Below are 17,492 nucleotides of genomic sequence, written 5' to 3'. Positions count from 1 at the left end.
CATGGATTGGAAATGTGCAAATGTATCCCAATTCACAGAGGGAGGTTAAAGGATGACAAGTAATAACAGACCTGTTAGTTTAATTTCTGTTCTAGGAAAATAATGGAGCCACTGGTTAAAGAAGCAATGCAAGATCACCTGTACAAGACTGCAGTTATAGTTGACACAGCTTGAGGTTTGTTAAGCGGAAATCTTGTCTGATCGATTTGATTGGATACTACAATGTGGTCACAAAGGAATTGGATGCAAAAAATAATTTGATATCATATATTTGAACTTCAGGAAAGCTTTTCACACTGTTGCATATAAAACATTGCTGTACAAATTGAAGCAAAGTGGCATTAATGGTAAGCTGCCACTATAGATAAAGGGATGACTGAGTGGGAGAAGACAGAGTGGTAATCAGTGGACATTGCTCTTTGTGGACTAATGTTATTAGTGGATTCCTCCCCCCCCCAGGTTTCGTGTTGGCCCATTGTTTTCTTTATTTATTAATATTATTGATGAAGGTACATCAGGCCTAATTCCTAAGTTTGCAGATGATACAAAGATTGGCAGGGTGGTTAATGACAGTATGTTACTACAACAGGATCTAGAAAAGTTAGACAGATGGGCTGAGATGTGATAACTGAAGTTTTACATTGATAAATACAAAGTACTGCATATGGTAGCGGTAGCAGTAACACCAGAGTAACGAACCAACTGTGTGGTACTAAACTCAAACTAGTGGAAAATGAAACAGACATGGGGATAATTGTGCAATCAGATATGAAGTTCTCTGAGCAATGCAGACAAGCTGCCAGAACAGCTCATGGGGTTTTGTCAATGATATAGAGGGATTTTGCTAGCAGCGACAAGGGGGTGATTATCCCATTGTATAAGGCAATGGTCAGGCCATACCTTCAGTACTACATACAGGTCTTGAGGTCTCATTTAAGGAAGGATGTGGAGTTTCTGGAATGGGTAGAGAAGAGAAACAAGATTGGTGAGGGGGAATAAGGCATGCTCTTACCAAGAAAGGCTTCAGTTCTGCAAGTTTCAGCATCTGGCGACCAGGCAGCCGTGAGGTGATCTGATTCGAGACCACAGACATAAGGAAGGACAGTTGCAGAATTAACGAGTTTAAGTTTTCCTTTATCCAGCAGGTGGTTGATTGCTGGGACCTTAAATAAATTCAAGGAAGAGCTAAACAAATTACTGGAGCGGAATGAATAGGTGAAATGGGAGGAGTCTTTTTTTTTTTTCCTTTTGATTCTGTATAAGCTTGCTTTCTTGCATCATTTTCCACTGCTAACAACAAGACCAGCTTTGATTTTGTTAAATACTGAAACAGAAGGGGAAAGAATAAAACAGGTAAGCAAATATAGATATTCGCGAAGCCTAATAGCGGAAGAAGCAAAGAAGAATATTGTGGTAGATTAGGAATTGGGTTAAGGAAAAGACTGGTACAATATCTTGTATGGAGTGGGCTACTTTACGGAGACTGGAAAGTTTTGAGATGTGGATGGAAGATATAAGATGGGTTGATAACATGAAGTGATGTTTGTCTGAGATAATTAGAAAGTGGAATAGAAACTGGACTGGATATGTGTTATGAGGGATTAATGAACTGAGAGGGGGGGGGGTGGATATGGGGAGAGGAAGAGGGCTACAAATAGGGAGATATGGATTAGTTGAGTGTGCATGTGGACCTACCTTTGTCATTTTTGACTGAAAGAAAATGTTATAGTTTCACACCAGAAAAGTACAATGAAACATTCATGCCACATAACAATTCTTGCACCATAGATTAGCACACTTGACTACCAATTTGTTCAATATCATAACTATAGATTGCTCATAATATTTTGTATCTAAGTTCACACACAAAGTTTACAGACAGGGTAGCAGAAGCCAAATGAAAACTGAGGAGTAGAAGAGGAATTACTGCAGCTACATGTATACAAAGTACTTGGGACTGATGGAATCTATCCGATTATATTAAAAGAAGCTACAAAACAGGTAGATATTAAATGAAGCTGCAAAACATTCATCCACAATAGTTAATATCAAGCCCCTACAGATATTCAAATATGTACCTATTTGTACAGACCCATGAGTTAACCTCGGAGCCAGAGAATATAATGGAGCCAATAGTTAAAAGAAGTAATGCAAGATTTTGTTAAAGGTAGATAATGCTGTGTCAATTTAATAAACTATTAGGTTGTCAAGGTGGAATTGGCACTGGACCACATGTATAATTGTTGTATAAATAAAAGCAATGTAGCATTAGGAGACAAGTTCGTAATGTGGTTAAAGGAATGGTTAGCATTAGCATAGGTATATGAGGCAAGAAAGCAAGCTTATGCAGCATCAGCAAAAAAAAAAAAAAAATAAAATAATAAAAAAAAAAAGCTCCAATTTCACCCCTTCGTTCGATCGAAACGAATTTCCAGCTCAGCCTTAACTTGACATTTATTTAGGCTATCTACTGCCTTAACTTGACATTTATTTAGGCTATCTACTTCCACAACAAAGGATGGAAGTCTATTCCACCAACCAACTACCCACTGGCTAAAGGCAAACTTCCACACATCTATCCTACATCTGTCTTTCCTCAATTTGAATTTATGCCCTCTCAGGTGATTATTCTGAGCAAGAGGAAAAATCCCATCAGCATTGAGCATGCTCAAACCATTCAAGACTTTATACACCTCAATCAGATCACCTTGCAGGTGCCTAGTCTCCAAACACTATAATCTGCAAAACTTAAGCCTTTCTTCATAAGAGCAACCCTTTGTTCCATTCACTAATCTTGTTGCCCTTCTCTGTACTGGTTCCAACAGATCTACATCCTTCTTAAAATCAGGCCTCCAGACCTGTATACAGTACTCAATGTGTGGCTTGACCATTGCCTTCTACAAGGGGATAATCACCTCCTTATCCCTGCTAAAAAAATTCCAGTATATCATTGACAAGACACCATGAGCTACTCTTGCAAACTGTCTGCACTGCTCAGAAAACTTCATATCTGCCTTAAATAGTTATAGACAAAATAAAAGTACTAGACAAAAGATTGGGGTTCTGTAAAGTCTTTGAAACTGGGCACCTGCACGGTGAGCTATCTGAAGCGTATAAGGCTTTAAAAGGTTTATAAATTAAATGCTTATAACATCTTTACTCTTTTCAGGTGCCATACACAAATAGACCTAAATTCAAATTGAAAAACTGTTGCAAAACATATGCAGAAATTGCATTCAGCTAAAGAATAACTGACTGTCATAATAAACTTTCCCCTAAGTAAATGAGCAGTTTGAATATCAGAGAAAGAGCTATGGCCACCATTTTAAGCTTTTCAATCATGATACTACAATGGGTATGTAAAATAAAGTTGGCATAAAGAGATCATACAATTATAATTTATTAATTAAATGAATAAACAGTAAAATTCACGAAGTAAAGTTGATGTCCATCCACTAATTACATTATTTATACATGGATGATTTCATGAAAATAACAACTGCAATATTTAAAAAAATCTATTAAAGCAATTTTAAAAATAATTCTTTATTAAAAGTATTTCCAAAATTAAATTTCAAAACCAAAACATATCAATATACTTAAATGCATCATTATAAGGCCACTGTGCACACTGCCACCACAGCTTGTGTCAAGATGAAGCAATACTACTGCCTTAACTTGACATGACATAAATGGTTTTAGATTTTACTATTTGTTACTTTGAATTGATAAGCCAACTGAATATTTTGCTATTTACACAGGATTGAAAATAAAATTTTAAATGGCCTCTGTTAAGACCAAACAAATACTTTAAATGCTTTCAGGATTCGTGCTTGTTAAATTTACGGGTGTATAGCCATTTTATTTTCTTACCTGTCTGTGAAGGAGTTGCATCCTGAGGCTTTGGAGAATCATCAATCTTATCTTCTTCTGGTGCACTTTCATCACCGGTATCCCACTCAGATCTTGCAGGCTCTGCCTCAGATTCTGACTGCGGACTCATTTCAGGAGGAACAGTAGGTGGTGGTGGGGGCAGAGTTGTACTTGGTAGTGATTCATTCTCGTGTGATGTTCCATTCCTTATAGACAATTCAAAACATTACAGCTATCCATTAATTAAACAGAAACTGCACAACAGCAATGATGAAACTTTAATAAACTAATAAAACAAAACTGAATTTTTTTTTTTTTTTTTTTTTGTAATTAGAAATATAAAAGATTACTGGAACCTTAAATTCTCTAGTACCATGTAGAGACTGTAGATTGAGAAGGCAGAATATACTTGCTGACACTGGCTTTTTCAATTTCTGTTGATTATAATTTTCATGAAATACATAAAAAGGAAGGTTGTTCCAAAGAGCAGAAGCAGAAATGAATTAAGAATGGATTTTGCCTAGGTGGTGTTCAGGTTGGTGATTTGGAAGAAAGATGTGGAATTAGATGCAAATTTAGAAAATGCCCATGAAAATTGGAAAAGCATGCAGCAGAAACTGGAGTCAGTTTGTAAAAGAGGAATCATTAACCCATCAATGGACATACTATTGCATTGTAGAGCAACTTAAAATTTATTACATAAAAATATCTTATTCAATTAAAATTCACACTGGCATATCGGTTTCTATCTTTAACAATGATTATTTTTTAATTGAAAAAGTACAACTTAAAAGAATCAGTATTTGTGTAAAGGATGCACCACATGGCCACTCATGTATTTTCTCACAGTTTCGCTGTAGCTTTGATATCTATGTGCATTGTCCTTTTTTGATCTTATTATCCAATAGTCAAGAATAAAGAACAGATTATAAAGCACACCACTTTTTTTTTTTTTTTTGAGAAAAAGACAAGTGTTACATGCAATGCAACAACATGCCTGCATATGTGACTTTTTTAGAGGGTTAATTAACTTATCCACTGTTTTACATTCTATGAGTTTAAGATTTAGGGGAGGGTGGTGTGAGTCACCACAGAAGTGGAAACAGTTCTGTGGCCTGGATAGATTTTTGATTTGTAGTTACCAGCTGATTCAAAGAAATGCCATAAAAAGAGGTAACAAGAAACCCTAGTTTTTTGATGCACATAAAATAAAATTCAAGACAAGCATACACCAAGAAGGGCTGGATGCCAGGGTTATCCCCAAGGTTACCTCCAAAATTGGTGTTCTGTCTAAAATTAAGACATGGCAAATTACATTTTCTTTGCCCCAGAGGAGAAATTGAAATTGGCATTTAAGTGGCAGTTATTTAAGCTGCAGTTGTTTGTGCACAGAAGGATTTATCGCGCTGCAAAATAGAACGCAGTACACTTTTACCATCAAAACTACGATAGGATTTTCAGTCAAGGGGTAAAAGTTCATCATTGGTATGCAGAAGGAAAAGAATGAGAGAAAGAACACAACCTTGGGGAACTTCAGCATTAGTTAAACAGTTAGAAGACAGTCATCTATCATCACAAGCAGCAAGTGGTTAGGAAGAACTGTCTATTCAACTGTAAAAATCAGAAGGCACACTATAAGAGGGATTCCTGAAAAGAAGGCTTTTAGGCCAAACAAATCTGAAATCCTTAGGACAATCCCTTGAGTTTCTCTAAACTTTCCCATAGAATTTGCTCATGAGAAGATAAGTAACATAAATAAGCACACCGGCCAACATTAAATCTTGAAAAATTGGATGACCTTAAGAGGAGCCAGCTTTAGCCTGAATGCTTTGGAACTGCATTCCATGACTGTTTTCCATTTATACTCCGGACAGATGATGCCAAAAGTTTACACCCACACTGTAGCTGGTTTTATTGCAGCTAACAACGGACAGTATACATTTTATGGCAAGCTCTCTCTTGTAATGTGAAAATGCAAATTCCACATTAATAGCCTAGGATTCATGTGGTGCAGTGAATAAATTATGATCGCTAAATGCAATAACTGTGCAAAAATTTCTTTTATTCCTCCCCTTCTCTCTCTCTCTCTCTCTCTCTCTCTCTCTCTCTCTCTCTCTCTCTCTCTCTCTCTCTCTCCCCCTCCCTCCCTCCCTCCCTCCCTCCCTCCCTCCCTCCCTCCCCTCAATTCTGTTCAATTACTAAGTACTAGCTATTTAAAATCTCTACATTACACAACCTGGTTGAAGTCAATTATAGTGCACCATACCAATTTATACAAATTGACAACAACTCAGATGCAGACAAAGTAATTGAATCTTCTTTCACAAATTCTTCTAAAAAAACAAAATGCCTAGATCAGAGTAACCTGATTTGCTTTTAACACAACGCAGAACAAACAACCCCAGAGCCAGAAACAACAATGATGTACTAGACTCTGCCTGAGTTATTAATGCTGCTTCAAAAAAGCAGCAAAATTAGGATATTAAAAGTTTATTTTATTTTATTTTTTTATCAAAACTTGGAATTACTAATGTTTTATGCATTAATATGGTGAGAAATAATCCCACTACCTGGCATTCATTATGTTAATGTCACATCAGCATCAACTACAAAACAGAAACACTCTTCTTTTTTCCAACTTCAAAATACAGGATAATATACCCTAAATTCTTGGAAATAATACCTGCATTTCTCACCTGACACTGTTTGAAATAATCAAAACCTTTTCACATTAAATCTTGACTGTTATAAGCTAAATCTTGACTGTTATAAGCTCAACCTTTTCTTTGCTACAACACACTTTTAAAGATGTTAAAATTTTGCGGCACACTATAATCCCTACTATACTCGTATATTCACAAAGAGAAAGTTATTTCTGTTGGGTATTTTTAAAAATACATTTATTATTTGTGAAGTAAAGGCAAATAGATTTAGTACTAGGAATCAAAATGTGATGTCACACCGACTGCTGGAAAGTGCCTGGATCAGCTCAGTGCAAATAAACAAATTTTTATTTGAATTAATTTTTATTATAAAACTAGGGTTTAATATTATTATTTTTAAATTTGCCTTTTCTTTGGCACACTTGATTTGGCACACCGTTTAGCATACAAAAAAAAAAAAAAAAAGGATGGATGGAGAACCTTGCAATGAAAAATAACCTCCACATGTTAAGATAATTTTTTTTTTCCCCTTGTTTTAGGTAAGTGACCAAATTCTTACATACAGCAGCAAATCTCACTTCTATTCAGAAACAACAAAAGTGAACATGCCGAGCCACTTAACATTGGGTTTTAAGTGTATATTGTTAAATTTGCTATGGTTGTAACTAAAAAAAAATAATAATAATAATAATAATAATAAAATAAATGTATATTTGAAAAATAAAAAAAATAAAAAAAACCCAGAAGAAAACCAGAAGACAATTGATTATTGAAAAAGTTGGCAGGTATGCACTAAGCCAAGATAAATGGAATAGCACTGAGAGAATTCATATTAGCAATCAAATGGAGGGTTTTAAGTTGGTGCAAAGGTTAGCAGTTTGATTTCTCCATTAAATTTGAAAAGGTTAAGGTAAATAAGTAACAACAGAATGATATCTGGAAGGATTTATCTTTTAGGAATTGGCTGGTCATGAGCAAATTTCCATGTAGAAGTCAAATAAGAGTGTAACCAGGCAAGACAAAAGGTGTTTGTTCTGGAGCATAAATTTTAAAATCATCAGCAATGTCCGGGATTCTTCTAATATCTTTCTGCTAGAAAACAAGGCAGACACAGACTGGAATGTGGTCAGTATAATAGGTGTATACCAAGGTTGACAATGGAAGAGTAGTGATGAGTATAATCAATGATTTTCATAATCAAAATCATTGATTATATGCAAATTAATTGTTTATGTAACTGACAACATTAGTGACTGAGCACATCAAGCAGTGTGGCAAACCAGTAGGGTGAAGATGAATTTAACATATGAAGAATAGGGTACTGTTGGACATTCCTAAATACAGGGGGTCCCCAGTATCCGAGTCCCTGCAGTTACAAGGATTTGAAAATTAAAGAATCAGAGCTTTTTTCCCTTGAGAAAATCGACCAAGCACTTTTTTTTGTGAGAAAGATCTCCATGATCATGCGACAAATGTTAAGTGCAAAGTTAACGACAACTAATTTTATGACACAATTTTATATGAAAACACCCCTCCCCCCCTCTGGATTCATTCTTTATTCTAACCTTAAATTGTGTAACATTTTATAATAAAATATGTCTAATTAAATAATTTTCTCATTTTTCAGTTGCTTCGTCCATTTTTTCCTATGTACAAGTACATAATAAATATTACTATATAATATCTGTGTAGATACCATACTACTCATCCTTCACAATGAATTGCACATGTATTGCACTACCTCGAATAAGTAAGGCTTTACTTGCAATACCAGGGTACCTGCCCACCCACTGATGAAAAGCCAACTAGCTTTGAAACGGTGCTGTCTGGGTGGTGGCGATCACAAAGAATAAGCAACAACAATCTTCTCTATTGGTGAAGCATTAGCATTAGCATTAGTAGAGGCATTTGATGCAAGAAAGCAAGCTTATGCAGCATCAGCCAAAAAAAAAAAATAAATAAATAAAAAATACATAAATAAACAAAATAAAAAATAACCACTTCCACTTCACCCCTCTGTCCGTTCGAAATACCAGTCCAACTGAGCCTTAAACTTATTTAGGCTATCAACTTCCACGACAAGGGATGGAAGTCTATTCCACCAACCAACCAACCACCCGCTGGCTAAAGGCAAATTTCCTCACGTCTATCCTACATCTGTCTTTTCTCAATTTGAATTTATGCCCTCTCAGGTGATTATTCTGAGCAAGAGGAAGAATCCCATCAGCATTGAGCATGCTCAAACCATTCAAGGCTTTATACACCTCTATCAGATCACCTCGCCGGTGCCTAGTCTCCAGACACTGTAATTTGCAAAACTTAAGCCTTTCTTCGTAAGAGCACCCCTTTGGCCATTCACTAATCTTGTTGCCCTTCTCTGTACTCGTTCCTTACCTGCACTACCTCAAATAAGTATTACTTATTTGAGGTAGTGCAATACACGGGCAACTCGTTGTGAAGGATGAGCACAATATGAGATAGAGATGAAATGATGCTTTTCACACTGCTATCATAGTTTTACTTTAAGAGTTGTCTATGATGTATCTACACTGATATTATATAGACATAGAATTTTAAAACTCTTGAAATATTATGCCTAGTTGCATTTAGTTTTATTAAAAAATTAAATATTATGAAAATTGGTCACCGTTTTAAGTGGAATTTTCTGGAACCAATTATCCTCAGATAATGAGGATCCCCTGAAATTTAGAATATAGAGTCCTGATTAAAAGAAATTTAATGGCGCCCCTCTGCAAAGCACATGTTTCCGAATTGCGTGAAATATCACTATATGTAAATGTATTCTACCAACAATACAGACAGATAAGTAAAAATAAAACTATAAATAGTAGAACAACAAATAATATTGAATTAAATAGAAAAGACTGACCATTATATCCCATCTCATCAGTGGACTACGAGGCCATAACAGCCAGGGAACCATTGCATTTCGAATGCTAAACAAATCCATGCCACAACAGAATGATACTAAGATCAAACTGCCGATGCAGTAGATTTGCATAACGGTGGTCCATATGCAGTGTTGAAATAATAGGACAGAGTAATACTCACGTGGAAAAAACTACACTATTGAACAGACAAAGCAACCGCTAAACTTATTTTTTTTATTATTATTTTTTTTTTTAATGTAAACCTCAAACACAGAGGTATTAGAACCTATTGTACTTGGTACCGTGCTTAGGTTGGAGGTTGAGAAGACGAAAGAAGATATTTGTTGACATTGAACCTTAGAGTGTAATTTTCAGGAAATACGTATGAAGGAAGGTTGTTCCAGAAAACGGCAGATGAATGAATAAACGAGGAAGATGAAAAGTTGGTTCTGTGAGTTTGAAGTTGGACAGTAAATGGATGTTGGCTGGTGGCAGCACATGTTGGGACTGTTTTGAAAGAGAGAGCAGGAATTATAGAAGACAATTCAGAAGAACAGTGCCCAGGGAAGTATCTGTAGAAGAGGCATGCAGCAGAAACAGTATGTCTATGAGAGAGTGAGTGGAGAGACTCTGTTAGAGATGAATCATTAATTAACCTAACTGCCCTCTTCTGAATGGAATCAAGAAGCCTGAGAGAGGTTTTGGAGGCACCACCCCAGATGTGGGAACAATATTCCATGGCAGGGCGGATCTGCGATTTATAGAGTGAGCAGCTGTTTGAAAGAAAAGTAATGCCGAGAGTGAAAGAGAAAACCAAGTTTTTTAGATGCAGAGGAAGCAATATTTGTAATGTGCTTGTGCCAAGAGAGATTAGAAGTCAGGGTAATCCCCAAAAGAGATATATCATTTTGCCTAGAAATCGGAGTGTCACTAAAGATAAGCATAGGAGCAGAAGAATCCTTTTTGCGAGATATAAGACAAGACTGAATTTTAGAAGGGTTGAAATCAACTAAGTTGTCTTTGCCCCACTGGAGAATTACCTGAAGATCGGCATTTAAGGAATTGGTAGCAAATTTTCGAGAAATTGATGCTGATTGAGCAGGACAAGGTTTCTCAAAATGGAAAGTGGAATGCAATGTGCTATCATCGGCAAAACTATGGATAGGATTTCCAGTCAATGGAAGAAGGTCATTAATATACAAGAGGAAAAGAGTGGGGTAAAGAACTGAACCTTGGGGGACACCGGCATTAGTGGAGAAGTTAGAAGGCAGAGAGCCATCTACCATCACCCTCAGTGAGATATAAGAGAGAAAACTGGATAACCAATTACTAAAAACAGTTGGCAAACCATACGATGGAAGCTTGTTTAGAAAACCTTTATGCCAAACGCGATCGAAAGCCTTTGAGATGTCAAGAGCAACTACTTGTGTTTCCCCGAACCTTTCCATTGAATTAGTCCATAAATGGGTAAAATAAGCCAGAATATCACCAGTGGATCGACACTGAAGGAATCCATACCGGCGATCGTTGATCAGACGGAAGGTTTCCAGGTAGTTTAAGAGTTGGTGGTTAATTGATTTCTCCATTACTTTAGAAAGAGAAGTAATTGCAATGGGACGATAATTGGATGTGAGGGATTTGTCACCCTTTTTAGAAACTGGCTGGATATGAGCAAATTTCCAAGCAGAAGGAAAAATACCTTTGGAATAAGAAAGTGAAAAAAGGCGGCAAAGAATAGGAGTGAGTTCAGGAGCACAAGTTTTGAGAACAAGTGGAGAAATACCATCGGGACCTGGAGCTTTCTTAGCATCAAGATTCTTCAAAATCCTTCTGACATCCTTTTGACGGAAGACCACAGGAGGCATTGAATGGAACGTTTTGGGGTGTTTTACCAAGATCATTAATACATGAGTTGGAAGAAAAATGGGATGCTAGCAGGTCAGCTTTATCCTTGGCTGAAGTGACAACAGAACCATCTGGTTTGGACAGAGGTGGGAGCAGAGATGGGCAAAAGTTGCGGCCAATAGCTTTGGCAAGGGACCAGAATGCTCGGTTACCATTAGGGCAAGAAGCAAGTTTTCTACTCTTAGCCTGTTCAAACTCTAGTTTGGACTGATTAATAACTGCTTTACAATTGCTGCGAGCTTTGGTGTAGGCAGAAAATGAAACTGGAGAATTAGAAACAAGCCAATTACGATATGCAACATTCTTCTCTTGAACAGCTTTAGCACATTTATTGGAAAACCAAGGTTTAGATAAAGGACGAGATTTTAAAGTGGAGTGTGGGAAAAGGATTCCATTCCTGTAAGAATAATTTCAATGACACGATCTGAGCGAACGTTGACATTAGAAGTTTTGAAACAGTAATCCGACCAAGGAAAAGAAGAAAAGAAGTCTCGCAGGTCATCCCATTTTGCATTCTTGTAATGCCAAACAACGAGGTTGGAAACAGCCATGAGATGAAGGTTCCATTGGAGAAGAGACAATCATCAAGTTGTGATCTGAAGTGCCTAAAGGACCTCTCACTTCAACCGTGTTTGTGAGAAAAAGATCAAGCGTATTGGCTGTATGATTAGGAATGTCCGGTATTCTTCTAGGTAAATGAAAAATCTGTGCAAGGTCATTAGTAATTGCAAAAGCCTCAGCATCTCGACCAGCTGGGTCGGTGTGATTAGAAACCGGAAGCCAGCTGGAGTTGTGAACATTAAAATCACCAAGGAAAATTATCTCACTGTTAGGAAAGTTGGACTGGAGAAAGTCAAGTTGCAAAGAGAGGAAGTCAAAGAGCTCCAAGTGATTAGTGGAATTGGGAGAACGGTAGAGACAACAGATGAATTTGCCACAATGAGGTAGAGAGATTTTAAGCCAGAAGATTCCAAATTGCCAAGTCTCTGACAGGGAATATCAGAACGGACATATGCACAAGTACCACCTTTGAGGCGAAAGGAATCATACAGCGAATAATTTCGGCATCTGAGATGAGCAGTAGCTGAATCAACTGATAACTGAGATTCTGTCAGAAAAAGTACATGGGGTTTGGCAGACTGTAAGTGGAAATGGACATCACTGAGGTTAGAATTGAGACCACGTATATTTGTGAAATGAATTAGGAAGTGCTTGAGAGGTTTAGATCTTTTTGCAGATAAGCTTGCTCTATTAGTTTGACAATTCGTGGTGTATTCAATAGTAAGAAAAAGTGGGTGGGACATGCTGTATGAAGTACTGAAAATTTTGGATATGGCGTACATATGGTAAGAATATACCCAGATCCTTGACATCACATGGCCTCCACAATGCTCCCCGCATACACACTACTCGGACTCCCTCCAGTCACTATCTGGCAGAGTAGAGGTAGCAAGATTATACACTACCTGATTTGGAAGCCTCCTAGAGAGTTACCAATAGGTTCGGTCCGGTCTACTAACAGCTGGCCTGCGAACACCGTTTTAGAGCTGTACCCTCGAAATGTAAGGAATAATGGATCTTGTCATGATGTTCATCATAACCTCAAAAGTCATCAATCATACTGCATGATGGAAGAGATAGGGAAGGGTTGATCGGAACTTAGCTCTAGAGACTAAACATGGGTTCTACCACTTCAAGCCTCCAATAAGCAAAGTGGTGGTATTGCACCGGTTGATGAGTCATCTACCACCTAGTACTGCCTGGTAACATAGAGGGGGCAGCATTCCTCCATGTGGTGTGGGCGCCACACCTCGACCCCTGCTTACGTTGGTTCACACCTGGGTGGTCACTCACCGTGTACTTGTGCATGGAGGTTATACCCAGGATTACTAACAGTCCCACCATCGTGAAGGTGCGAGCAGAGGATTTGGCTGTCGCAGACCGTCTGGACTTCGCCAAAATTGGGGCCACTTGACTTGAGTGTTACCCGAATATCAGTTCCATCAGCGTCTTAGACTCCCAGGTAGCAAGTACAGCTTGTCTGGCATATCTGAGAGAATGTCTGTGACAACCTCAAGGATCGATTATATTTGATTCATTTATATGTATACTTATATATATATGATAAATAATGTAAATTAAATTAAAATTGAGAGAGAGAGAGAAATTGAGAAAAAGAATAGTGGAAACAATATATACAAATATGTCCAAAAAATATTTGAATATTTTAAATAAAAGACAAATATACCATAAATTTAAAAGCCAATAAAAAATTAATTTTGACTTATGCTTTCTCAATAAACCCAAGGCCTAATAATGTAAAAAATCACGATAACGATAGCTTAAACTATCCTGGAAAAACTAATAAATGAAACAACCAAAAATTAAAAACAGGCTACCAATGAGTTTCTTATCACCAGAAGGTAACAGTGGTCATGGAAATTACTGCATTTCAACAAACAGAAACTGACAACTAATGTCAGCCTGCTGATATATAATGGACCTGCAGAACGGTGGCAGTTTTGTAAAGAAAAAAGACAAGAAAGCTTAAGCCTTACACAGTGCCAATTCTCAACTGCCGACAAACACAGTGAAGTCTAAAATAAGAAATCAGAAGTAAACAGAAAATAGGTGGCAGCATGAGCAGTGCAATGCAAATCAGCTCACAACAAGATTAAATAAACAGCATATTATTATAAAGAAAGTAAAAGGGAGCAAAAGAAATAAAATCTTTACTGCACTTTTTTTCTTTATTTCTCTTGCCCTCTTTTACTTTTCTTTCTAATTTGTTTCCATGCTCATGTTCAACAAGTTTCCCACGAGGGTGAAATTCCAGTCTTCCTTACACAAGAAGCATACAGAGATTCATTGCTACTGTGAAAAACTCTACAACTGCTGCCAATTCGTTTAATTTTTGTTTCAGAACTAAACAAACAAGATTTCCTGCCACTCTTCTTCAGACCAATGTTGGTACTGTTTAACTTACATAACTATGTGCTTTCTGCTGTTTAGCAACAACTTGCTTCTTAATTGGACAGACAGGGGTTTCAGATTCATTCCCTTAAACCTTCTCCATACAGTTCTGCCAACTGTTTCTATTCCAGTTACTTCTTTCTGCTATTTTGTAAGACTTGCAGAACAAACAAATCAGTTGATTGAAGATATAACAAAGATGACTTCCATAATTGCTAACCCTTCCATTGAGAGCTTCTCTGAATTGTGCCATTTTCTTTAACTGCCACCCAATTGTTCCTTAGTACACAAACAATTTCTGTATTTGTTTTTCTGCATTCCTTCGGTCTAATTTCAGGCCTTCGTAGGAGTACCAACAATTTTTTTCCCACATCTTTGCTGCTTTCAAAGAGCCTTTCTTTGAAAGTAGCTAAGACTGGGAAAAATTACCAGATCATTCTTGAAAATAGAGCTGCTCTTTACAATGGTTTAGAACATAACTGCTTGCCAATGTATACAATTCACCTCTGATTAACATGCGTGTAGCATTTTTATTTTTTTGCAGACATCTGTATTTTCTATAATTGATATCACCCCTAAATTATCAATTTTGTTATTGCTCTTATATCCTTTTATTAAAAAAAAAAAAAAAAAGTATCTGAGTTAAAGTGCAAGAAAACATGTTGAAATGGAAGAGCTTCCATTAATTGGCATGTTTCTTCAGTATCATAATAATAATACTCAGATTTAAAAATAGACAACTATAAACAATTTTCAATGTATACGACTTATGTAAATCAATCAAAATAGAAGCTAAAAAGATGTTCCAATTATTTTGGCCTCTTAAAATTCAAATACAAACTAAAAAAAAAAAAAAAAAACCCACAACTTTCAGAGAATGCTCAGAAATTTTAATCAAATCTTCATACCTGACAATTTCTTCTTCACAATATGGAGATGCTGCATTTGTTTCCTGTATATCATCTGTTGTTGCACACTGATTCTGTTCATCAAGCTCAACTTCTAGTAAGAAAAAATTAGAATCAAAATCACTTTTTGAATTACTATACTTGCATACTAAAATGTTAAATGTGTGTCTATACTCAAGAGGATGAGTGCTTTACTTTAGCCCATTGGCAGTTGCAAAATTAAATACATCATTAACAATAAATAGTTCCTAGTGGAGAATGTTTTTAAGCCTGGATTCGTAAAACATCAAATTACAAAATTTGGCAAAAAGTTGAAAATATACTGCCAACTTTGTTGGCACTTTCATCCTATCCTTCATGGTTTTTCAGAGGTTAGAGTGGAATAAAAAATAAAATATTAAAAAAAAAAAAAGAAATTCCAATTGAATCATGAAATTGTCAACAGTTATTAAGAAAAAGAAATTTCTCTAATATAATGGCAATCTTAACTTTGAAAGGCAACGTCATCTTTGTAATGCAAGCAACCCTGTATTATAGGAACTATTTACTGTTAACAAAGAAATTTGAAATTTAATAACATTTAAATACCTAAAGATTCAGAGAACACTTATTTCTGATTAAAATAATCCACATATATAAAGGTCTATTCAAAATTTATCTGGATTATTCTTTTTGTTCAACGTAGAGACAATAGAAAGCACTGCAACAAAGCATGATGTGTTTGGTAAGTTTGGTAAGCTAGTTTACTTTTACTAACTTGATAGCTTGGTCCACATACACCTAATTTCCAACAGACAAATACCATTTAATTAAATAAAATCGACCAATATAACTTCACGCACGTATAATGTCTAATTGCCCTATATAATAGTATGAACGTTGCACAACTGACAAAGACCTAATACAGTAAACTTTACCAGATATCATTATTATAATCTTCAATAAGAACACAATATATATATATATATATATATATATATACACAGTGAAACTTCCCTTTAACGGACAGCCATGGGGAACGTAAATGTGTCCGTTAGAGAGAAGTGTCCGTTAACAAGAAGTCTGAGGGAGAGAAAAAAAAAAAATCGTTAAACGTTTAATGTAAAATTAAATTAAAATATATACAGATTTTGAACAATATTTTTGTAAATAATATACATACAATTGTGCTATGCATATTATGACTTTATCTTAAGAAAAATACATACAGTAATCACTTATTTTCTTCTGCACCTTCTTCCGGCTGATAATTTTGTTTTCAACATTTGTTTGGAGTGAAGAAATCATCGAAAGTCCTTCAGTAAGATACTTCAGCTGCGAAAAACATTTTTAAACGATTGATTTGTATGAGCGCTTCTTTTTTCATCAGTGGTTCGTCGTTAATATGTTCTTCGACATAATGACCTCCTTCCATTTCTTCATCCTCATGAGGAACTTCTTAAAAAATATCGATGATAATGTCGTTGATATCTATAGCACCATCTTCTGTAGTGAGGTTCGAGTCTATATCTTTGTAGCCAGGGTCACTTGTAGCTGAAGTATCGTACATTATCAATAGATGAAGTTCTTGTTCTTCTTGGTGCTCCACGTTGCTGTTCACAACTTCAATTTTTGCGTTTGAGAAGCCAGACTTTACAAAGCAGTTCACGACAGTTTGTTTTCTAATTGCGTTTACTGAAGAGGAAATCCATTGAATCGCAACTAGGATGCTGATTTTCTTTGCAAGGTCACTCGCACATGTTACATCGTTCCTGTTTGCAATGAGATGTCTTAAAACACGTTTTCTGTAGTGAAGTTTAATTTTTTATTATCCCTTGATCCAAGGGCTGACACTCTGCAGATGTGTTTGGTGGCAGAAAAACGATTTGAATGTTGGACAATTCAATGTTCGGGTGAGATGCAGCATTATCCAGGAAAAGAATAATTTTTCTGTTTTGACGAATCATGTTTTGGTTAAAGTGACTTATCCATTCGCTCATGATATCTCGGTATCATCCACGCTTTTTTTATTAGACTTCCAATCAACATTCAAGATTCAACTTTATTCCCTTGAAACAACGAGGATTTTGTTGTTTTCCTATAACAAGAGGTTGTTCAAAGTCTCCCAGCATATTTGTACACAATAGTACAGTCAAGCGTTCCTTAGAAATTTTTCCGCCCTGGCACTTTTCGTTTTTTAGACTCATTGTTTTTTCAGGAAGAGCTTTAAAAAAACAACCCTGTTTCGTCACAGTTGTAAATATCCTTAGCTTCAAAATCATGACATAAAATCTTCCAAT

The 17,492-nt window shown here is 36.2% G+C and overlaps 1 protein-coding gene across 4 annotated transcripts in view; it reads right to left on the bottom strand.

Annotated features, from left to right (window-relative positions):
• The window catches only part of rin (ras GTPase-activating protein-binding protein 2), a 187,428-nt gene that overhangs the window by 68,325 nt on the left and 101,611 nt on the right, over nt 1-17,492 (bottom strand). For all 4 annotated transcript variants that reach the window (XM_090389638.1, XM_090389641.1, XM_090389639.1 and 1 more), the window contains 2 exons: nt 15,214-15,307; nt 3,874-4,079 (listed from right to left, as the gene is read on the bottom strand). In XM_090389638.1, coding sequence (XP_090245764.1) covers nt 3,874-4,079; nt 15,214-15,307 — 300 coding nt within the window. The remainder of the gene's footprint in view (nt 1-3,873; nt 4,080-15,213; nt 15,308-17,492) is intronic.

Source organism: Mastigoproctus giganteus, chromosome 2 (assembly GCF_048544385.1).
Source record: "Mastigoproctus giganteus isolate SK-2022 chromosome 2, ASM4854438v1, whole genome shotgun sequence".
Lineage (NCBI taxonomy): Eukaryota > Metazoa > Arthropoda > Arachnida > Uropygi > Thelyphonidae > Mastigoproctus > Mastigoproctus giganteus.
Note: the sequence above shows the minus strand (reverse complement) of the source record. Positions and strands in the feature narration are given on the sequence as shown.